This window comes from Aedes aegypti, chromosome 1, assembly GCF_002204515.2.
Source record: "Aedes aegypti strain LVP_AGWG chromosome 1, AaegL5.0 Primary Assembly, whole genome shotgun sequence".
Taxonomy (NCBI): domain Eukaryota; kingdom Metazoa; phylum Arthropoda; class Insecta; order Diptera; family Culicidae; genus Aedes; species Aedes aegypti.
In genome coordinates, this window is record NC_035107.1 from 30,991,905 (window position 1) to 31,016,957 (window position 25,053).

The window sequence follows — 25,053 nt, forward strand, 5'->3', positions numbered from 1 at the left end:
TCTCATTTCTTAGAGCCATTCCTACTCCATTTGAATTCAACGAGGTGGTATTTTCTCCGAATGGAACTTTTTGATCCAGTTAAGCCATCCGCCTTTTCTGTGTCAGAAGCTATGATTTTTTTCTATTTCCGCATTGCTCTATCGAAATTACCTAATTAGAGCTCTGTAAGTTTGAAATTTCTACCGAGAGCTATAACGCAATACTCCATACACTATGTTTATATAATTTCTCATTGTCCATTATGGTTGCCTGCTATCGGTTTCGGTTTTATCATTTTCACCAATTGTTAATGTTTTAATGCTCTTTTGTGATCACCCCCAACAGTTCAGTTTCACCCCAACAATGTAACACCCGCGATAAAGCACTTAAACTTATCTCCCATTTGTGTACACTAAACCGAATCGAAGTAACCCATAACCAGAGACCCGCTCCACGTAACCACGGCAACCAAACAGATTTGCTTTAATTTTCTACGCTTCCACACGCCTGCTACGATTGCAATCATCATTCATTTGCCATCGCGATAAGGCACTAACCAAACCAACCAAACGGAGCGTCTTTTAATTACTCACCCACTTGACTCTCGATGCTTTTGGCGAATGCGCCATAACCGAATAAGAAATCTACATTTTTCTAACTAATGATGGTCTCGTTTTCCCCCTTGTGCAGACTCCAGCCAGGTCGTCCTGCGCCAGAAGCATCACCATCATCAGCTGCCGTCGTCATCGTCCGCCCTGGCCATCGAGGAGGATGAGCGCAAAACCCGCCGGATATCGTACCTCCGAGCGACGGCCCACGAGAACCTGTTCCAGATGATGGAGAGTAGCGACCCGTCGGACAGTAGTCCGATGTCGTTGCCACCGGATACGCCCGATACGGAACCGGAAGCGAACGTTGGGGACATCCCATCCCAGCAGGCCCAGCAATTGCAACAGCAGCAGCAGCAGCAACAGTCGCAGCAAGCGTTGAGCTTGGTTGCTTCGCAACCGCAGCAACTGAAGAGGTACGTATTTGGGGGGTTACTTGGATGGTAATAAAGAACAATCGACGGGTCGGAACGTTTCCTCGTTCGATGATTAATGTGGGGGAGGTCGTAATTCTTTTTTGTTGTTTCGAGCGATCATTCTAACGATCGACGATCACATGTCGGTGTCTTCATTTCTCGAACCCACCAGCGCGTATCGTCCCTGGAGACGTCCGCGACTCACCACCGACATTCTGCCGCTGCGGAGATTGTTCGACGAGTCAGCCCCGGTGGTGAACTTGCCGCCGATCCTCGAGCAGCAGCAGAAGCAGCATGCTTCGTCCTCGTCGGAACCGACGACTCCGACGACCCCCACGAATCCGGACCCGGCCGGAACGGGATCGGTTCTGGACCTGCGCAAGTTGGGCAGCGACGGAGATGAGGGGATGTCGCCTACGGCTCCTCCAAGAGCTCACTGGAGTGGTGCGTCGGGGATTCAGCAGAAGCAGAAACGATCGTCGTCGCTGACGACGGCCATGCTGAGTAGTCAGCTGGGCGGGAGCAGCCTGGGGAATCTGCACGTGATCACCACCACTTCGGCTTCCGGGGTCGTCACCAGGAGCTACTTCTTCGCTCAGAGGTTCGAGGGGTTTTGCTGAAGTTTCGCGGAGTTCTGTGTGTTTCGTTGTGATCTTCAGTTGTCGCTTTGCTAGTCTATGGGGAATGATGGGATTGATGCTGGAGGGAATGGAGATTTCAGTAATAATCGATTCTGAACGAAATCATTACTGGATTCTAGACGGATTCCTAACATAATTTTGAACAGGATTCTGAACGGAATCTCTAACGTAATTCTGAACAGAATCCTGACAGGATTCTAGATGGGTTCTTAACATGTTTCTGAACGGAATCCTGACGGAATTATGAACGGAATCCTTATAGAATTCTGAACGGGATTCCGACAAGATTCTGAGAGAAATCCTATTGGGATTCCGAACAGAATCTTGTCGGTATTCCGAATACAACACTGTCGAAATTTCGAGCAGAATCCTGTCGGAATTTCGAGCAGAATACTGTTGCAATTCTGAACAAAATCCTGTTAAGATTCCGAACAGAATCCTGTCAGGATTCCGAACAGAATCCTGTTAGGTTTCTGAACAGAATCCTGACAAGACTCCAAGCAGGATCCTGTCGGCATTCCGAACAGAATGAAGAAATTCCGACTAAAATCTTGTTGGAACTCCTAACAGAATCCTGTCAGAATTTCGAAAAGATTCTGGTCGGAGTTCCGAAAATGTTTTGGTCGGAGTTCCGACAAGATTTTGGTCAGAATTCCGACAGGATTCTGTTCGGAATTCCGAACAAAACAGACTCCGAAGAGAATCCTGTTGGGATTCCGATCGAAATCATTTCGCAATTCTGAACAGAATTCGTCAGGAATTCCGAACAGAATCATGTCGAAATTCCAATCTAAATACTGTTCTGATTTTTGAAACATATTGATCGATACATAGCATCAATACCACCATAGTCCGATCCTCCCAAAAAAGTAACAAGTTTTTCTTCCGCCGTTTAGTTTCGCCCTGTTTTGTTTGATTTTCGCGGTACAATTCACGCGATATTTGTGCAACTAATTCGCTTCAGTTTTCAACTAAATTTGTTCAAATTGTTCCGCTAGAAATTGTCCGCACTAAAAACAAGCTGCACAGTCTGCTAGTTACTATAGATGTCAAGCACAGTCAACAAAAAAAATGCATTCGACTGCTTTTCTCGCCCAATCATCGCAACAATAATTTAAGTGCAATTTTCGATCGTTTTCACCTTTTCAATCGCAGCGCTCTCCTCGACAATTTGTCGTTTCGCAGTAGGCTTTGACTTCACCCCATGTGCACAGATGTTCATTTTGAACCCCATTTCGTTTCCATAGTTTTTCCTATCATCATCCATCGCAGCCTGCTGCGATCCATCTCTCCTCTTCATGCGCTAATGATAATCATCATCATCGTCAAATTTTCGACCTCGAACAGCCGAGCCGTAAAGAAGCCATAAATCATCATCCGAAAAATCTTTCCGCACTCGTGCACACACCCCGCTCCCCCTCATTGAAAAAAGTATGACGCAATCGCGCATCGCCGCCGGCTTTCTCTTTCACCCGCGTCTCGCGCAATCCATGACCATCCAATTTCCACATCATAACCATAACGCGTGGAATTAGTTCGCGTCTTCGCTCCGTTTGTTTTGAATGTGTTTTGTTTATTTGCTACCATCGGGGGCACAGTGGGAAAATATGTGGACCAAAAAACGGTATTTAATTCATACGGTGGATTTTGGTACTCGAAAACCTCCAAAATCCATGAAAAGGATCGAATGGTGACAGTTTCATTTCCCGGAATCGTCTAAAAGTGCTCGCTTTGCCCCATTTTGCTCTTGAATAAAACTATTTTTTGGAGTGAAGATCAGTTGTCACTAAATTCGGATAACTAAATATGTTCTTCAGAGCGAAGAATAATCTAAGCAGTATTATTATTTTAGTGTCAATGACTGGAAGAGCATCGTTAGGCCCCATTTTACCTCATAAATTAGATGTTTTATCCCTCTAATACCCAAATTTTTGTTTTCGATCTAAATATCATTTTTCGTTTTTTTTTACTTATCTCGTTTATTTGGCAGGCTCAGGCGCCGTAGGGCATAACAGAGCCGAAATCTCAAAAAAAAAAAATACTCCAGGGATTCCTTTAGCAATTTGTCCAAAGATTCTCTCAGAAATTTTTCAAAACTCTCTGTGAGTTTTTCTGGAATTCTTCGTTATTGGATTTTTGTTTTTTTTTATAGTTGTCAAGTTTTGTTCCCACAATGTAGCTTAACCATCTAATACCCGAATTTTTATTTTCGATTCTGAATATTATTTTTCGTTACCTAAAATCGTTCTGAATACGTTCGGGGCAATAATTTATCTTAATTCGTGAATTTATGAATTTTGGTTTTTTATTTTTATTTTTATTTATGCTATTTCATTTTTTCTTGAAGCCTCTTCTAGTAACTGAATTTTGGCAACAATAAAAAATTAAGTATTACGGTACTTTTTAAAATATTCAATTTTTATTTTTCTGGCAAATATTTTATTTTCCGTGTAACCAACGACAAAACAGGTTTCAAAATATGTGAATACCATCCAGCTCTTCTTCTGTGATTAATTAATTAATTAATCGTAGAAAATAATAAAAGGTATGATTTTTTGTACTACACGTTAAATGAATCCCAGGTATTTGTAGGTTATAAAATACAAATTTCAAACATTTTTCAATAATGAACGATCGTGGCTGAACTTCTTAGTCTTGTTCGTCAATGCTGTGTTGTCTGAATTCATTTATTTTTTCAACATTTCAACAACTTGTGATTAATGTGGCTCATCTATTGATTACAATGTCTTTTATTCGTAATTCTTTATAAAAAGAAAGTTAACAAAGAGAGCCTCACAAAGTTAGATAGGTTATTTTGAAAAGATACGCGAAATTTCCATTTTTTTATGTTTCCGTATCTCAAAAATTATTTAAAAAAAATATTTGGAATCAAGTGGGGAATTGTGGAAGGGTGGGAAGACTATTTCATTTTCAGATTAGACCTTTATCGAGTCTGAAAATGAAATAATGCTATCACCCTTCGAAAACCCAATTCACAGAGAATACAAATTTCTTTAAAATCTACTGAAAAAAAAATCGTGCACGTTTCAATTCTTGTAAGATTATAATCAAAAAGATCTCTAATTAGATATTTCTCCGAAGCTTCCTCCAAAGATTTTTGAGAAATGCTTGAGAGAGATTTTTTTGAAGATTGCTCAAACAAGTTTTTATTGTCTATTTATTTTATTATTTAGTTGGTGTTACATCAATTAATTTGATAAAACCTCGTTAACGATGTTACGCCAATTTACTCGGTCCAAGGCTGTGTCTCTCCAACCTCGATTTTGGCCCACGTTCTCCAGATCTTGTTGCACCTGATCAAGCCACCTCGCTCGCTGTGCTCCCCGCCTTCTTGTGCCAACCGGATTCGACGCGAACACCATCTTTGCAGGATTGTTGTCCGGTAGTCTTGCAACATGCCCTGCCCAGCGCACCCTTCCGGCTTTAGCAACCTTCTGGATACTTGGTTCGCCGTAGAGCCTAGCGAGCTCGTGGTTCATTCTCCGCCGCCACACACCGTCCTCCTGCACTCCGCCAAAGATCGTTCTAAGCACCCTTCGTTCGAACACTCCAAGTGCTTGCAGGTCCTCTTCCAGCATGGTCCATGCTTCATGTCCATAGAGGACCACCGGTCTTATAAGCGTTTTGTACATGGTACATTTGGTGCGGGGGTGAATCTTTCTCGACCGCAGCTTCTTCTGGAGCCCATAGTAGGCGCGACTTCCACTGATGATGCGTCTCCGTATTTCACGACTAACGTTGTTATCAGCCGTTAACAAGGATCCGAGGTAGACGAACTCATCAACCACCTCAAAAGTATCCCCGTCTATCGTAACACTGCTTCCCAGGCGGGCTCTGTCGCGCTCGGTTCCGCCTATCAGCATGTACTTTGTTTTTGACGCATTCACCACCAGGCCGACTTTTGTTGCTTCACGTTTCAGGCGGGTGTAGAGGTCTGTCACCGTTCCAAATGTTCTGCCGACAACATCCATATCATCCGCGAAGCAAACAAATTGGCTGGATCTTGTGAAAATCGTACCTCGGTTATTGAACCCGGCTCTCCGCATGACACCTTCTAGCGCGATGTTGAACAGCAGGCACGAAAGTCCATCACCCTGTCGAAGTCCCCGGCGGGATTCGAACGAACTGGAATGTTCGCCCGAAATCTTCACGCTATTCTGCACACCGTCCATCGTTGCTCTTATTAGTCTTGTGAGCTTCCCGGGAAAGCTGTACTCGTCCATGATTTTCCATAGCTCTTCGCGGTCGATGCTATCATAAGCCGCTTTGAAATCGATGTTTTATTGTCTAAGAAATTGTTTAATGTTTAGACATAATTTCAGGTATTCTAAAAAAAACAATATTATCTGAACGAAATCCAGTTCAAATTGTTATAGGGATCATTGCAGAGATTGTTTGAAACACTGGGGAATACGCTGCAAGAAATTCCTGGTGAAAATTCATGGAGGCAAGCTAGACGAATCGACATGAGACAGATTTTTGCATTGGAATTTCGTCGATGATATCAATCGCCCAGATGTTTATCAATAATATTTGTTAGGGAATATCTTTAAATGATGATAAATTATCAAAAATTCAAATAATTTCGAATTTAAAAATGACAGTGTTCGAAATATGTGTCATGTTCGGAATCTCTTAAAACGTGTAAACGTTTTCTGTTTGATATCAGAAGGCAATTTTATCGATGAACCGAAAAAAGTTACTTTAGAGGACATTTTATTTCAGAAACGACTTTAGAGGCCTCTCATTGAAAATAGTTCTGGGACAAAATATCGAAAAACAAACCATCGAAAGCAATTTATTTTAACAGCGATTTGAAGGTTAATTTTGTTTACATCCTGTTCGATCCAATGTGCTATGAGTACCGTTTGGCAAATAGCGACTCATTTATTCTTTTGGAAAAGAATAATTCTTCCAAGAAATTTTCATTTCTTTCCTGTTATTTTTCCGACATGTTGTCGTTTCGACGTTTTGGAATTTGACTTTTTGTTGGCTTTACCATTGGTTTATGGACAAAAGGTCAAAAGACAAAATGTCAAAATGATCAAAAATGATTTGATGGGTCATTTTTCCTTCCATGAAAAAAATTCGACCTTTTGTCACTTATTTTATGCTCTTCGATGTTTTGTTCGTTCGACCTTTTGTCTCTCGACGTTTTGTCGTAGATTCAATTATTCTAAATGATGCAAAACCTTATTACGGTAATTAAAATTATTCTTCTTGACGTAGACTCATCTGACTAAAAGAGTCCATATGGCCCCATTTTGCCTTAAAATGCGATTTTCGTATGTTTAACAATATTCACAATTGTCTGCGGTTCACCACTTATGTTTTCCTAAAGGGGAAAAAAACTATGGTGTACATAACATCCACTTTTATTTGTGAGAGGGCCCGCTTTATGCCATTTTGCTCTATTTTGCCATGTTTTTGGCCGATATAATCAACATATGTTTTGGCCTAGATTCAACCGAAAACGTATATTTCGTTCGGTTCAGGAACAAAACGTCGGCAGCAGTCAATTTTTCACAGCAATATGAAATTGTTTCCCAAAACATGTTTCCCCATCGCTGTCCCGTTTGGCACATAGTAAATTATTTATTCTTTCCGAAGAGAATCTTTCTTTCAAGAAATTTTGGTTTCCTTCCAATTCTCTCCTTTCGAAGTTTTGGCATTCAATATTTTGGAATTCGACGTTTTGTCTTTCGATGTTTTGTCACCCAACCATTTCATTCAGTGGTTTTGGTAAGAAAGGTCCAATGTTGCTTTAAAACAACTAAGTTAAATAAAAAAAATGATTATTTAGAGTAAATTGGGGCGAAATAGTGTTTCTAATGTATCAATGTCATTGGCATTAAGGTGAAACATCTTGGAAAGGCTACTCACGTTTTCAAAAGCACCAGACTGGAGAAAAGGTTGACAAACGGTTCTGATCTTCTTATTTTAAGTTTTCTGCTAGTGCGCGAGGTTTAAATAAAAATTGAACTGTTGTTGGATGCTTCATTCGCGAGATTTGTGCCTTCGAAGATTGAGTGTAATCTTGAATCCAAACTGTTTCATCTACCCCACTGCACCCCGGAATAATTCCGGAACCATGTGGCCAATATAATTTTCTGTATGACATTCGGAAACTAGAGACGTGACCCGTTGGATTAGTGGTAAAATTTTAAAAATCGCTCTAGAAATAACGGAGATATGATTTTTTGAGTTTTTTTTACGAATGCTCAAAACGTATCAAGAGAGTTTAAGGATGGTTCGTTTTGCGTAGCAGAAAAAAGTTTTGCTGTGCTTCGTAAAGTCCAAGCATGCTTACTCGTTATTCATTCAGCCCGTATGCTTAAGACATGCTGGTGATGAAATTGAAGTGATTTGGAGCTCCCCTGTCAACGATGGATGATCCATTTGGTGAGCTCGTTTCATGCTTCTATATCACATCTTCATCGTGAAAATGGTATGAGTGTTACATTTATGTATTTGTTCACCAGACAATGATTGTTTCGACACGCCAAGTGTATGCTATGAACTATAATTCATAAATTGAGGTTATACAAATCGCATCACTTACCAAGATGAATCCAGATTGTGTGGCTTCAGAATCCTTGCCACTAACAAAAACTCCTTCCCGTGACAACCATGAATATGCAGAGGTATGCTCGGTCCTTAGTAACAATGGGTGTCACACTAACATTCCTTTCCTTAACCGATGACCGTAAGAACGTGGCCGGCGCCGTTGGTCAACCACAGAGTAGCAACTACGAATTGTACGGTCATCAATGCACATGCTCATGCTCGTGCTCAATGAAAAGTTAAAGGATACATTTCAAGAACACTTAAAAACAGGATTATCTGGAGGGTGAAACCCAGTTTAAATTAGTATAGGGTTAATTGGAGAAATTGCTTAAAACGTTGAGGAAATCTGTAAAAGAAATTCCTGGATGAACTTCATGGAGAAACGCTAGATGAATTGACAAACAAATCCTGTAGATTTTTTGTAGGAATCCCTGAAAAATAATGAGGAGAAATCTCTACAGTAGTTACTTAAGAAATCGATGGAAAAATACTGTAGGAAAATCTTGAATTAATCCCTGCAGCAACTTTGAATTTGAAGTTGAGGAATCAGTGTTTGACTGCTAGAAGAAATTCCTGGAGAAAATGCAGAAGGATTTTTTTTAAGAATCCAATGGTAAATCACCGAAAGAATTTCTAGAGGATATTTTGGAAAATTTCTGATGTTGTTCTAGAAAAATCTTTGGCGGTATCACTGGAAGCATTCCTGAAGCTGTTCCTTGCGGAGTCTACAAAAAAATTACTGTTCATGGATTTCCATGAAATTCTTTGTGGTTTTTACTATATTTCACGCAGCAAGTTCTTTGATGATCGAGGAATAAAAGAAACCGCTTTGTATTTTCCAGTTACTCTATTATTACACATTTCAGTAACTCTGGTTACGAAAGACCTCAATGCCCTTAATGATTCTGGCAGGATTTATTTATGTTATTTCTTTAAAGTTTTCTTGAAGAATTTCAACATTAAGTTTCCTGAAATGTTAGTAGGATTTTCTACAGGAGTTACTGGAAACTTCCTGGTACCTAACTTGAAGGACTTCTTTGAAAAAGTTGATTTTAAACAGTGATTTTTGGAGTAACTATTCAAATTAAAAGTACCAAACAGGGATTGAATCCGTAGAAAATTGAGAGAATCTCTCACGTATCGCTCTCTGTAACTATCATAACATGCTGCACATTATGAGAGACTGTTTATCGTATACTGCTACAACTTTGATCAGATTGGGGGGATAGTAGTGCATGATAAAACCCCTGTAAACATGCTCCAACCTTGGGGGACACTATTGCTATTGGAATTTCGTGGATTGTTTATCGTGCCAGTGAAAAAAAACACCTATCCCCAACGGTAAACAAGCGAGAAAAATGGATTTTATCATCGCTCTCTCTTTGGGGCTCTCGCTCGCTGCTTCCATTTATCAGACTTGTTACACCTTGCGATACAATGACGATCGTGGACCGCAACAGATGGGATGTTTTTCTTTGCTTGCTTTGATCGTGCTTCATACTCAAATGAGAGGGAATTCTGCAATGCCTGGTACCAAATATAAATAGTCAATTCAACCGATAAACCAAAAAATGTGACTTCATCAACCATTTTGCTTATAAAATACATTAAAAACTACTCTTTTAACAATTTAAAAGGACCAATCCTCAGATCGTTTATTCTGAGAAAATTCGATGTGAATATTGTTCACCACATTTTCGATTCCTATTTCTCAGTATTTCTTGCTCGTTGAGTGACTATACGTTAATAATCGATTTCATTCTGAAAACTGCCAAAAATGTGGAAAAAAAATTATGAGTTTAAATTAATTTAAATTGGTTTCGATTTTCAACCAGGCATGGGCCAAATTGAATTTTGTTAGCGTGCCTTGGCCCAAGGCTAGATAGACCCTTTTGGTTTTCAACGAATTAATAAGAGAGAGAGAGTCATTGGCCTCTCCCTCCATGCTAACTAAGGCCAATGACCGTTTTCGAAATTTTCCGATTGTAGGCCCTCTTGATGAGGGGAGATCCAATGATTTGAAATAAAAAGCGATTACTATATTTGAGGGGCTCAAACGCAAAGTGACATTTTGGTTGGTTTTAAGTTGAGTTGAGGAAATTCTACTGTTTTCAGCGTTCTAACGATATTTTCTGATGATTTTTCCGCTCAACAGAAAAAAAATATAGTTCTTACAAAACTGGTTTGTTTTTTTTTTGACTCTCATGCAATTTGTATAGAATGAAACATTGCTCCATACTCCAAAGTAGATTTTCTAGATTTTGTTTACTTACACCGTTTTGCTTCTAACCCGTTCATTTTCATGTCAGTCGTTATTACAAATCTAAGAGAGCTTATAGTCTTTACAGGGTTGGTAGCGACTGAGTTCCCCTTAGAAGTAGGAAATTGAATACCTCATAAGGAACTAAAAAGAGGCTGAAATTGGTCTCTTTTTAGCCTCTTTTTAGGAACCAAGAAAACAAAATGAAACCTAATAGGAGCCAAGAGAAAGAGTTTGATTGTTCATAACATCAGAGCAGACATTTCTCGAAGATTAGAGATTTTTTTTAGAATTTTTCATTATATTACGATGAGTATGTGTTTTTCATGTTTTTCCCCAGGAATTTCATCAGAAATTTATTCAGGTATTTGTCCAAGTATTCAGATATTACCCTCAAGGAACACCCTGGAATTAATCTTTGTGGATTTCCCTGAAAGAAATTCTGTGGAAATCTTAGAAAGATCTCCTAGAGTAACAACTGGAGAATTCAGTTGAAGGAACATAAAAAAATATATCTGGAGGGAATTCTAGAATTGGTAGAGAAATCTCTGGAAAAAAAAATCTGGAGAAATCTCTTAAGGAGACCCTGGAAGTGCTCTTAATAAAATCACTATGATAATTTCTGAAGATTTTCCTCGTGGAATCTGAGACGAAATTTTTGAAAAGCCTGTTGAACCCATTATAATCTCTCAAGGTTTCTTTGGAACCTGTTCAATTTGGCATCAGTAATCAATGCAAGCTGAATAAGGAAAAAAAAAAGATTTTGAAGATCATTTTGGTTGAAATAGATACTTTAGAAACCTTCTATAAAAAAATAGAAACTTATTAGAGACTTGCATTAAAATAGAGACTTAGTCCCAAAAGAGAAATCAGCCCTTTATTGAATCAAGTTTTGTTATCATTGGTTTAAAAAAATGTAAACGTCCTTTAACTTAAAAAAATAAAAAATTATTGAACTAATTTGAGAATTCTGTGAATTTGTTTGGTTTCTTTTTTTCTTTGCACCAAAGTAACCTAACAAAGATCGCAAAAGTTTTCAAAAGAAACTGAAAATGATTGAAAAATGTTTCATCACGCAGAAACTCCATCAAATATTTTGCTGGAATTTCTTCAACAATTTTCCAAAAAAAAAATCTCTCAATAAATCGTCATAACCTGCTCTAAATATTTTTATGAATACTGCCACAAAACATCAGTAGCAATTTGATAGAATCATTTTTCTGGAATCAATTCAGAATCAGCCAAGAACTTATAGAGAGTGGTCTGTGGGAGTTCTATAGGAATTGCCCAATTGAGCGCCATGTTACAATAAATAATTATGATAAATTAAGGACAATTTCACAAGTTCACAATTTACAAAATACATAATTACATTTGTAACGTTCCCACTACCACTTTTGTGGGAAATGTCACTCTTTGAGCCCTACGGGATGGCGAGGTTTCGCAAGAAATATTTGGGTACTCAAGCCATTCCCGTAAGTACATGTGTTTTACTAAGCCAATTGCTCTTAGTTGACATTGGCACAATTTATGTCTTCATAGCGCGGAAATCTAAATGTTTAAGTTTCTCTAGATCAAAATTAAGCTTTGTAAACGTATTATGGTTGTTCCTGACATGCCTATTTTTTTAGTCTCAACTTGATCTACTCAAAGTAAGTAAAAGATGTTTCAAAAAAAAAAAAGCTTTTGGGAATTTAAAAAACTAAACAGAGTAATGGTATTTCTGCTTTATATCATCTTAAATCACATCCTCAACTCGTGTAAATCCAAAAAATCTTAAAAAACCTGTAGGCAAGAACAAGAAAAGATCTGCACAATTACAGATAAATCTGTGTTTGTGGCATCACTGACCTCGACCCCCTTGAATACAGCAATTTGATGTCTGAAATCGGAAAGCTTTGAAATGCACAAACATTTTATTGGCACATATTAATTTAGCCTCAAATTGTTTGCCTACTTTCAGGCAATTTGAGCACGCACTTAATTTTTAAAATCTGGAAGATTTTAAAAATTTGTCTGGAGAAGTCTGGATCTCCTATGTCATGTATGGAGAACCTTACAAATTATTAACAAAATTGTAAGGTCATCACAAATTTTATCTGAATCTTCCAGATTTTTTAAAATGGAGCCTCAAAAATCTGAAATATTCTAGACAAATCTTGAAGCTTGGCAACGCTGCATTCAACAATTAACGTTTAATATAACAAATAATCGTAACATAGTAATTGCTCCCCTTTTGACATACTTCATTTTTGGCATCCCTGAGTTAGTCTGAGAGTTTGCTAAAAAAAAATCACCAGAGATACCTCTTGAGATTATTCGGAATATACTTTCAGCCATTGCAAGGAAGATAACTAAACCAGGATTAGTTGTTTTTTTCTGTAAGAAGTTCTCTGAAATTTCCATCTCTGTCTTTCTGATACTTAAATCGTCTTCGAAATAACCTTTCCGAAGTTCGATCGTCATATGGTTTTCATAAAGACAACGTAACAACATCCTAATGATATTCTTGGAATTTATAATTGTAACATAAAATTAGAAAAAAAGAGTTCAGTTTTTGGCAACTAAAAATTATAATTTTAATGCCAACCCACTGCATTATTTTAAAGAGTACAGTGAAACCTCCATGAGTCGATGTTCCATTACTCGATATCGACTCATGGAACCATACTAACAAGAAGAAATCATGGTTACTATGATGGTTCTCTCAAACAGCGTTCCAAGTAATTTCTGTTCCATTACTCGATATTTCCATGAGTCGATGGTCCCTTGAGATATCGACTCATGGAGGTTTGACTGTATAAGATAATTCTAAAAATGCAAAATATATTTAGGTAGCTGCAATCAGTTACAACTGTTCTTTATAAAAAAATAGCATGAAAAACCGCATTCTACACTAATATGAGCCGTTATGATTCCACATTTACCCACTGTGCATCGCCGCCGATTTTCGCATTTTGCCGTTCCATAAACATTTTTCTTTCTCCGAGTGTTACGTATCTAGCTGATGCATCATCGCCGCACGTTTCGCCTGGAAAAATCACTGACACGGAGCGTCGTCGTCGTCGTCTTCGCGTCGTCCATCCCACCGTGACGACATTTCACCTTCGTTTATAGCTTTTCCACGTGTGGCAACCGGGTAACGTGAAGACGACGCGACGACGATTTTGGGCAAGCGTTATCCTCTTCTACACCAGAGAAAGCCCACCATGCGTAACGTAACTTTGTCGTCATAAAATAGTAGGCTGTTATTGTTTCTGAACTGATCCGTATCGCGCATCTTGAAGAGTCGAACCATCATAATCATCGTCATTCGGCAGCAATCTCGCACTAGTTATCATTGCCATAGCGATCATCTTCACCCATAACTACTGCTCACCGAAGCCTACTGTTGTAAAGCACTTAACTCGCTGTTGTTGTTGTTGCTCTTGTCGATGTTACCACCAGTCACACATTTACGTAACGCTATGCACCTTTTTTTCAATAACACAGTGCAACATTTTCGAGGTTATTGAATGTGAATAAAATTCTGATTTCAGATCCTGAAAGTATACTAGCAAAACCCTATTTCGGTTCTTAAAGCTTAGCTTTAAATCATAAATTAGGCCCTTTTCAGCTAGATTTTATAGTACGAAGAAATAAAAATATTACCATGAGATGTTTAGAGAAACAATATTAAAAAAGGCTTAATTTCGATATAAACTTTTAAAACCTTCAGGGTCTGAAATCCGAATTTCGATGACTTTTTTTTTGTTTTTCACTGTGTATAATAAAACCATAAAAAAAAACAACTAACGCCTGACCCATTCCCCTTCTTCCAGCCACAGTGCCAAATCGAAGGCGTTGGCCCACTTCCGGGACTCGCCGGCGGACCCGTCGGTTCCGGTCCTGCGGGAAGGTGAACTCAACATCAAGGTGACGCTGATCGACGGGAAGCGGTCGCAGGATCGCAGTTGGCGAACGGTCCATGCCGAGTTGCGTGGCAACCGGCTGCGGTTGACGTTGCTACGCGACACCGGCAAGGCGTCCAGTCAGGTGGGTGGCAAGCAAATTGATTTCTGTTTTTTTCCAAACCATGCAAATTCCAAACAATGATCCGGTGGGGTTGGAAGGGAAGGGTCGTTAAAACTAAATCGATCTCGTTGATGACAACCTTGACCATGATCGTTATTCGAGTTTACGAGCGAAGGTCTTCGAGACAATCGACGCCCTAATGAGGAGGTATTTACTGCTGAACAGTGGAAACAGTTGGAGCTTTAAACCTTTGATAGAAAACCGTGATCAATCGAATTATTATCCATGAAGGTGGAGCATTGGGCGCACGACTGTTAGTTTTGAGAAACGATCTTGTATGGAAGGGCTTCGAGGTTACAAAATCTTGTCCGCAGAATATCATTAGCCTGGAAAATGATACCTTTTTTGGACAAATGACTTCCTGAAGCAAGCCCTGAAGGATCTTCTGGAGCAAGCCCTGTAGGATCTTCTGGAGCAAGCCCTGTAGGACTTTATAGAGCAAGCTCTGAGGACGTTCTAGAGTAAACTCTGGAGGATTTTCTGGAGCAAGCCCTGGAAGACTTTCTGGAGCAAGTCCTGAAGAAATTTCCAAAGCAAGATCTGGAGAAATTTCTGAAGCAAGATCTGGAGAACTTTCTGGAGCAAGCCCTGGAGGACTTACTGGAGTAAACCCTGGAGGATTTACTGGAGTAAGCCCTGGAGGACTTACTGGAGTAAGCTCTGAAGGACTTACTGGAGTAAGCCCTGGAGGACTTACTGGAGTAAGCCCTGGAGAACTTACTGGAGTAAGCCCTGGAGGACTTACTGGAGTAAGCCCTGGAGGACTTACTGGAGTAAGCACTGGAGAACTTACTGGAATAAGCACTGGAGGACTTACTGGAGTAAGCCCTGGAGGACTTACTGGAGTAAGCCCTGGAGGACTTTCTGGAGTAAGCCCTGGAGGACTTACTGGAGTAAGCCCTGGAGGACTTACTGGAGTAAGCCCTGGAGGACTTACTGGAGTAAGCCCTGGAGGACTTACTGAAGTAAGCCCTGGAGGACTTACTGGAGTAAGCCCTGGAGGACTTACTGGAGTAAGCCCTGGAGGACTTACTGGAGTAAGCCCTGGAGGACTTACTGGAGTAAGCCCTGGAGGACTTACTGGAGTAAGCCCTGGAGGACTTACTGGAGTAAGCCCAAGAGGACTTACTGGAGTAAGCCCTGGAGGACTTACTGGAGTAAGCCCTGGAGGACTTACTGGAGTAAGCCCTGAAGGACTTACTGGAGTAAGCCCTGGAGGACTTACTGGAGCAAGTCCTGGAGGACTTACTGGAGCAAGTCCTGGAGGACTTACTGGAGCAAGTCCTGGAGAAATTTCTGAAGCAAGATCTGGAGAACTTTCTGGAGCAAGCCCTGGAGGACTTACTGGAGTAAGCCCTGGAGAACTTATTGGAGTAAGCCCTGGAGGACTTACTGGAGTAAGCCCTGGAGGACTTACTGGAGTAAGCCCTGGAGGACTTACTGGAGTAAGCCCTGGAGGACTTACTGGAGTAAACCCTGGAGGACTTACTGGAGTAAGCCCTGAATGACTTACTGGAGTAAGCCCTGGAGGACTTACTGGAGCAAGTCCTGGAGGACTTACTGGAGCAAGTCCTGGAGAAATTTCTGAAGCAAGATCTGGAGAACTTTCTGGAGCAAGCCCTGGAGGACTTACTGGAGTAAGACCTGGAGAACTTACTGGAGTAAGCCCTGGAGGACTTACTGGAGTAAGCCCTGAAGGACTTACTGGAGTAAGCCCTGGAGGACTTACTGGAGCAAGTCCTGGAGGACTTACTGGAGCAAGTCCTGGAGAAATTTCTGAAGCAAGATCTGGAGAACTTTCTGGAGCAAGCCCTGGAGGACTTACTGGAGTAAGACCTGGAGAACTTATTGGAGTAAGCCCTGGAGGACTTACTGGAGCAAGTCCTGGAGGACTTACTGGAGCAAGTCCTGGAGGACTTACTGGAGTAAGCCCTGAAGGACTTACTGGAGTAAGCCCTGGAGGACTTACTGGAGTAAGCCCTGGAGGACTTACTGGAGTAAGCCCTGGAGGACTTACTGGAGTAAGCCCTGGAGGACTTACTGGAGTAAGCCCTGGAGGAATTACTGGAGTAAACCCTGGAGGACTTACTGGAGTAAGCCCTGAATGACTTACTGGAGCAAGCCCTGGAGGACTTTCTGGAGCAAGTCCTGGAGAAATTTCTGGAGCAAGCCCTGGAGGACTTACTGGAGTAAGCCCTGGAGGACTTACTGGAGTAAACCCTGGAAGACTTACTGGAGAAAGCCCTGGAGGACTTACTGGAGTAAGCCCTGGAGAACTTACTGGAGTAAGCCCTGGAGGACTTACTGGAGTAAGCCCTGGAGGACTTACTGGAGTAAGCACTGGAGAACTTACTGGAATAAGCACTGGAGGACTTGCTGGAGTAAGCCCTGAAGGACTTACTGGAGTAAGCCCTGGAGGACTTACTGGAGCAAGTCCTGGAGGACTTACTGGAGCAAGTCCTGGAGGACTTACTGGAGCAAGTCCTGGAGAAATTTCTGAAGCAAGATCTGGAGAACTTTCTGGAGCAAGCCCTGGAGGACTTACTGGAGTAAGCCCTGGAGAACTTATTGGAGTAAGCCCTGGAGGACTTACTGGAGTAAGCCCTGGAGGACTTACTGGAGTAAGCCCTGGAGGACTTACTGGAGTAAGCCCTGGAGGACTTACTGGAGTAAGCCCTGGAGGACTTACTGGAGTAAGCCCTGGAGGACTTACTGGAGTAAACCCTGGAGGACTTACTGGAGTAAGCCCTGAATGACTTACTGGAGTAAGCCCTGGAGGACTTACTGGAGCAAGTCCTGGAGGACTTACTGGAGCAAGTCCTGGAGAAATTTCTGAAGCAAGTCCTGGAGAAATTTCTGAAGCAAGATCTGGAGAACTTTCTGGAGCAAGCCCTGGAGGACTTACTGGAGTAAACCCTGGAGGATTTACTGGAGTAAGCCCTGGAGGACTTACTGGAGTAAGCTCTGAAGGACTTACTGGAGTAAGCCCTGGAGGACTTACTGGAGTAAGCCCTGGAGAACTTACTGGAGTAAGCCCTGGAGGACTTACTGGAGTAAGCCCTGGAGGACTTACTGGAGTAAGCACTGGAGAACTTACTGGAATAAGCACTGGAGGACTTACTGGAGTAAGCCCTGGAGGACTTACTGGAGTAAGCCCTGGAGGACTTACTGGAGTAAGCCCTGGAGAACTTACTGGAGTAAGCCCTGGAGGACTTACTGGAGTAAGCCCTGGAGGACTTACTGGAGTAAGCACTGGAGAACTTACTGGAATAAGCACTGGAGGACTTACTGGAGTAAGCCCTGGAGGACTTACTGGAGTAAGCCCTGGAGGACTTACTGGAGTAAGCCCTGGAGGACTTACTGGAGCAAGTCCTGGAGGACTTACTGGAGCAAGTCCTGGAGGACTTACTGGAGCAAGTCCTGGAGAAATTTCTGAAGCAAGATCTGGAGAACTTTCTGGAGCAAGCCCTGGAGGACTTACTGGAGTAAGCCCTGGAGGACTTACTGGAGTAAGCCCTGAAGGACTTACTGGAGTAAGCCCTGGAGGACTTACTGGAGCAAGTCCTGGAGGACTTACTGGAGCAAGTCCTGGAGGATTTACTGGAGCAAGTCCTGGAGAAATTTCTGAAGCAAGATCTGGAGAACTTTCTGGAGCAAGCCCTGGAGGACTTACTGGAGTAAGCCCTGGAGAACTTATTGGAGTAAGCCCTGGAGGACTTACTGGAGTAAGCCCTGGAGGACTTACTGGAGTAAGCCCTGGAGGACTTACTGGAGTAAGCCCTGGAGAACTTACTGGAGTAAGCCCTGGAGGACTTACTGGAGTAAGCCCTGGAGGACTTACTGGAGTAAGCCCTGGAGGACTTACTGGAGCAAGTCCTGGAGGACTTACTGGAGCAAGTCCTGGAGGACTTACTGGAGCAAGTCCTGGAGAAATTTCTGAAGCAAGATCTGGAGAACTTTCTGGAGCAAGCCCTGGAGGACTTACTGGAGTAAGCCCTGGAGAACTTATTGGAGTAAGCCCTGGAGGACTTACTGGAGTAAGCCCTGGAGAACTTACTGGAGTAAGCCCTGGAGGACTTACTGGAGTAAGCCCTGAAGGACTTACTGGAGTAAGCCCTGGAGGACTTACTGGAGCAAGTCCTGGAGGACTTACTGGAGCAAGTCCTGGAGGACTTACTGGAGCAAGTCCTGGAGAAATTTCTGAAGCAAGATCTGGAGAACTTTCTGGAGCAAGCCCTGGAGGACTTACTGGAGTAAGCCCTGGAGAACTTATTGGAGTAAGCCCTGGAGGACTTACTGGAGTAAGCCCTGGAGGACTTACTGGGTACTGGAGTAAGCCCTGGAGGACTTACTGGAGTAAGCCCTGGAGGACTTACTGGAGTAAGCCCTGGAGGACTTACTGGAGTAAGCCCTGGAGGACTTACTGGAGTAAACCCTGGAGGACTTACTGGAGTAAGCCCTGAATGACTTACTGGAGTAAGCCCTGGAGGACTTACTGGAGCAAGTCCTGGAGGACTTACTGGAGCAAGTCCTGGAGGACTTACTGGAGCAAGTCCTGGAGAAATTTCTGAAGCAAGATCTGGAGAACTTTCTGGAGCAAGCCCTGGAGGACTTACTGGAGTAAGCCCTGGAGAACTTATTGGAGTAAGCCCTGGAGGACTTACTGGAGTAAGCCCTGGAGAACTTACTGGAGTAAGCCCTGGAGGACTTACTGGAGTAAGCCCTGGAGGACTTACTGGAGTAAGCACTGGAGAACTTACTGGAATAAGCACTGGAGGACTTACTGGAGTAAGCCCTGGAGGACTTACTGGAGTAAGCCCTGGAGGACTTACTGGAGTAAGCCCTGGAGGACTTACTGGAGCAAGTCCTGGAGGACTTACTGGAGCAAGTCCTGGAGGACTTACTGGAGCAAGTCCTGGAGAAATTTCTGAAGCAAGATCTGGAGAACTTTCTGGAGCAAGCCCTGGAGGACTTACTGGAGTAAGCCCTGGAGGACTTACTGGAGTAAGCCCTGAAGGACTTACTGGAGTAAGCCCTGGAGGACTTACTGGAGCAAGTCCTGGAGGACTTACTGGAGCAAGTCCTGGAGGATTTACTGGAGCAAGTCCTGGAGAAATTTCTGAAGCAAGATCTGGAGAACTTTCTGGAGCAAGCCCTGGAGGACTTACTGGAGTAAGCCCTGGAGAACTTATTGGAGTAAGCCCTGGAGGACTTACTGGAGTAAGCCCTGGAGGACTTACTGGAGTAAGCCCTGGAGGACTTACTGGAGTAAGCCCTGGAGGACTTACTGGAGTAAGCCCTGGAGGACTTACTGGAGTAAACCCTGGAGGACTTACTGGAGTAAGCCCTGAATGACTTACTGGAGTAAGCCCTGGAGGACTTACTGGAGCAAGTCCTGGAGGACTTACTGGAGCAAGTCCTGGAGAAATTTCTGAAGCAAGATCTGGAGAACTTTCTGGAGCAAGCCCTGGAGGACTTACTGGAGTAAACCCTGGAGGATTTACTGGAGTAAGCCCTGGAGGACTTACTGGAGTAAGCTCTGAAGGACTTACTGGAGTAAGCCCTGGAGGACTTACTGGAGTAAGCCCTGGAGAACTTACTGGAGTAAGCCCTGGAGGACTTACTGGAGTAAGCCCTGGAGGACTTACTGAAGTAAGCCGTGGAGGACTTACTGGAGTAAGCCCTGGAGGACTTACTGGAGTAAGCACTGGAGGACTTACTGGAGTAAGCACTGGAGAACTTACTGGAATAAGCACTGGAGGACTTACTGGAGTAAGCCCTGGAGGACTTACTGGAGTAAGCCCTGGAGGTCTTTCTGGAGTAAGCCCTGGAGGACTTACTGGAGTAAGCCCTGGAGGACTTACTGGAGTAAGCCCTGGAGGACTTACTGGAGTAAGCCCTGGAGGACTTACTGAAGTAAGCCGTGGAGGACTTACTGGAGTAAGCCCTGGAGGACTTACTGGAGTAAGCCCTGGAGGACTTACTGGAGTAAGCCCTGGAGGACTTACTGGAGTAAGCCCTGGAGGACTTACTGGAGTAAGCCCTGGAGGACTTACTGGAGTAAGCCCAAGAGGACTTACTGGAGTAAGCCCTGGAGGACTTACTGGAGTAAGCCCTGAAGGACTTACTGGAGTAAGCCCTGGAGGACTTACTGGAGCAAGTCCTGGAGGACTTACTGGAGCAAGTCCTGGAGGACTTACTGGAGCAAGTCCTGGAGAAATTTCTGAAGCAAGATCTGGAGAACTTTCTGGAGCAAGCCCTGGAGGACTTACTGGAGTAAGCCCTGGAGAACTTATTGGAGTAAGCCCTGGAGGACTTACTGGAGTAAGCCCTGGAGGACTTACTGGAGTAAGCCCTGGAGGACTTACTGGAGTAAGCCCTGGAGGACTTACTGGAGTAAGCCCTGGAGGACTTACTGGAGTAAACCCTGGAGGACTTACTGGAGTAAGCCCTGAATGACTTACTGGAGTAAGCCCTGGAGGACTTACTGGAGCAAGTCCTGGAGGACTTACTGGAGCAAGTCCTGGAGAAATTTCTGAAGCAAGATCTGGAGAACTTTCTGGAGCAAGCCCTGGAGGACTTACTGGAGTAAACCCTGGAGGATTTACTGGAGTAAGCCCTGGAGGACTTACTGGAGTAAGCTCTGAAGGACTTACTGGAGTAAGCCCTGGAGGACTTACTGGAGTAAGCCCTGGAGAACTTACTGGAGTAAGCCCTGGAGGACTTACTGGAGTAAGCCCTGGAGGACTTACTGGAGTAAGCACTGGAGAACTTACTGGAATAAGCACTGGAGGACTTATTGGAGTAAGCCCTGGAGGACTTACTGGAGCAAGTCCTGGAGGACTTACTGGAGCAAGTCCTGGAGGACTTACTGGAGTAAGCCCTGAAGGACTTACTGGAGTAAGCCCTGGAGGACTTACTGGAGTAAGCCCTGGAGGACTTACTGGAGTAAGCCCTGGAGGACTTACTGGAGTAAGCCCTGGAGGAATTACTGGAGTAAACCCTGGAGGACTTACTGGAGTAAGCCCTGAATGACTTACTGGAGCAAGCCCTGGAGGACTTTCTGGAGCAAGTCCTGGAGAAATTTCTGGAGCAAGCCCTGGAGGACTTACTGGAGTAAGCCCTGGAGGACTTACTGGAGTAAACCCTGGAAGACTTACTGGAGAAAGCCCTGGAGGACTTACTGGAGTAAGCCCTGGAGGACTTACTGGAGTAAACCCTGGAAGACTTGCAAGCCTTGGCAAGCCTTGGAAGACTTTTTGGAACAAGCTCTGAAGGACATTCTGGAGCAAGTCCTGGAGGAATTTCTAAAGCTAATACTGCAAGACTTTCTCGAGCAAGTCCTGGAGGACTTTCTTGAGCAAGTCCTGGAGGGCTTCCTTGAGCAAGTCCCGGAAGACTTTCTAGAGCAAGCCCTGAAGGACTTTCTGGAGTAAGCCCTGGAAGACTTTCTGGAGCGAACCCTAGAGGGCTTTCTGGAGTAAGTCCTAGCGAAATTTCTGGAGTAAGCCCTGGAGGACTTCTTGGAGCAAGCTCTGAATAACTTTCTGGAGCAAGCCCGGCAAGGGTAGGGCAAGCCCTGGAATACTTCCTTGTGGAAGATCTATAGATGCTTTTGAGAAGTTTCTGAAGAACTTGCCTTTGGGCTTCCTAAAGGACATTCTGGAGGACTTTCTGGAAGACTTCCTGGATTAAACGTTCGGCAAAACTTCCTCGAAGTCTTTGTGTAGGGTATATTTGAGGAAATTTTCGGGAGGTAAAATGAATGAATTTTTGAGAGAAATCTTTGTATTATTCTCTAGAGAACTTTCTGGAGGAATTTCTTGAAGTCTCCTGGAGGGCTTCCAAACCTTATTAAATCCCTGGAGAACATCCTAAAGTACTGTTTTGGAGGAATTTCTGGATAAATCCCTTGAGAACAATAGAGGAATTCGTGGAGAAAGTTCGTGACAGATAATGGAGATCCTGGGTATTCCAGAGGACGTTTTGGGAACATACAAGAGAACTTCCTGGGGTAAACTTCCAAGAAATCTTTCTTGGAGCCTTTCTGCACGACATCTTGCAGGAATTCCTGGAAGACTTCCTAGAGGGCTTTCCGTTGGTGGAAAGAATCATTGGAAGACATTCTACGGAACTTCCTAAAGGTTTTTTTTATGGAGGATGTGCTTGAGGAATACCTGGAAGACTTTCTGGATGAATTTCTTGGAATCTAGGCCTAGAGCAAATTCTGGAAAGATCCTTGAGGAATCTTCCACAATTTTTTCTTGTAGGCTTTTTTGAGGATATTCTGGAGAACTTCCTAGGCTAAGCATCCTGGAAAACTTTCTTCAGGTCTTCCTGCTGGGCATCCTGGAGGAATCTCTGGAGATGTTTCTGATGGGCTTTTTTGACTTCCTGAAGGACTGGTTCGTGAGCAGGGCCTCCTAAAAGACTTTATGGAGAAATCCCTGGAGAATATTTTGGAGTACTTCCAGATAGACTTGCAGGTATTTCTGTAGGTTTTGTAGGAGGGCTTCCTAGGGCACTTTATGAAAGAATCGTTAGAAGACATTTTGGGGTACTTCATAAAGGGTTTTTTAGAGGAATACCTGGAAGACTTTTCGGACGAATTCCTTGGAATCAATTTAGCTGTACCTGGAAGATATTCTGGACAGATCCTTGAGGGATCCCATCTACAAACTTTTCTAGAAGACCTTTTTGAGGATATTTTGAAAAACTTCCTGGGCTAAGCTTCCTGGAAAACTTTATCCAGGTCTTTCTGCTGGGCATCCTGGAGGAATCTCTGTAGATGTTTCTGATGGGCTTTTTGGAAAAGTCTCTGGATGACCTTTTCAATGACTTCCTGAAGGACTGTTTCGGAAGACTGACGAGCTGGACTGGACTTCTTCGATACTTTGGAGTACTTCCTAAAGAGCTATCTGGAGGAATCTCAGGAGTGTTTTCTGAAGAAATTACTAGAAGACTTTATAGTTAAATTACTTGGGAACAATGGATAAACACCTCGAGGATATCTTGGAGGAACTATTGAAGAGATCCCTAGGATAACTTCAAAAGATTCGTCTAGATTACTTCTAGGAGAACTGTAAGACTAGCAGAAGGAATCCCTGGACAACCTCTTGGATAAATTCCTTCAAGATTTTCTTGAGATCTTCGTAGAGAAATCCATATAGGACTTTAGGGAGCACTTTTCAAAAGATTTCAATGTTGTCTTTCCGGAAGTCTAGCTATATGCTCATTTTCGAGTGGCCCATTGCTTAGACAAATTCTTATAGGGCTTTCTGAAGAATTCTTAGAGGACTTTCTGGAGAACCACTTGTTGATTGTTCTGGATGACTACTTCATTGAGGTTTTTTTTGGATTGGTATAACTTTAAGGACTTCATGGAGGAATCCGTGGAGGACTTCCTCAAGGGCTTTATGGAGGAATCACCGGATGAATTTCTGGAAGACTTCTTCAAAGACTTCTTGGAGAACATGGAGAAACCACTTGAGAACTTTCTTGAGCACCGTAGGGAGAACATCCTGGAAGGGTTTAAGAATTATCTTAAGCACTTTTTTGGGAATTTATCGGAGAACTTTCGTGAAAGAATTCTGGTAGAATCGTTAGAGGACCTCTTGGAGGACTTAGGATTTTTTGACGGCTTTCTGGAGGAAGGGAATACTCTCTGTCAAATCCAATGGAGAAATGGAGCACATGAAGAAATCTCTGGAGTACCAACATAATTTGCTGAAAATTTTCTTGTAGTAATTCCTCGACGACTTACTGGAGATCTGCTCTGAGATTTTTTTGGATAACTTCTTGTTGTTCGTCCTTTTGTGTTGCTTCTTTTTTTTTTGTTCACAAGTCTTCAAACCCTGCAGCAATGAAGCTTCTGGTTTTTTTATTTTTTTTTCGTAGAATTTTGTGAAGTTTGTTTGATGTTCTAGACAAAGCATGCCAGAAAAGCTGCAGACAAATCCCTCAAGGTCTTCCTCCTGTGGGTGTCTTGGAGGAATCTCTGGAGTACAGACATACAGAGATTTTTTCCGAAAAGCTCTTCACATACTTTCTCTGGATTTCTGTCTAGAAAACTTCCTGAAGGAAGTTTCGAAAGACTGACGAATTTCCTGGAAGACTTCCTAAACGACTCAATGGACGAATCCCTGAAGGATATTTTGGCGTACTTCCTTGCAAGCTATGCGGAGGAATTCCTTGAAGGTCTTCCTAGTTATGTTTTATAACAATTAATAAACTGGAAGAAATCTTGAACGGTATACTGGAAGGATCCCTAGGAATCCTTCCAAAAGTATTTCTAGATGACTTCTACGAGCATTGGAGCAGTTTCGAAGACTTCTTGCTGGACTTTCTGAAAACTTCTTAGAGGACTTTCTGTAGAACTACTTCTTGGTTGTTCCGGATGACCACTTCATTTAGGTTTGTCTAGCGGGGTATGCCTTTAAGAACTTCTATGAGTAGAGCAATCCCTGAAGGACTTTTCAGAGAACTT

The 25,053-nt window shown here is 42.7% G+C and overlaps 1 protein-coding gene across 5 annotated transcripts in view; it reads left to right on the forward strand.

Annotated features, from left to right (window-relative positions):
• Positions 1-25,053, forward strand: part of LOC5573415 — a 627,799-nt gene that overhangs the window by 490,614 nt on the left and 112,132 nt on the right. For 4 of the 5 annotated variants that reach the window (XM_021839307.1, XM_021839303.1, XM_021839306.1 and 1 more), the window contains 3 exons: positions 671-1,004; positions 1,177-1,605; positions 14,315-14,528. In XM_021839307.1, the coding sequence (XP_021694999.1) occupies positions 671-1,004; positions 1,177-1,605; positions 14,315-14,528 (977 nt within the window). The remainder of the gene's footprint in view (positions 1-670; positions 1,005-1,176; positions 1,606-14,314; positions 14,529-25,053) is intronic. The other variant, XM_021839304.1, reaches the window with a different exon arrangement.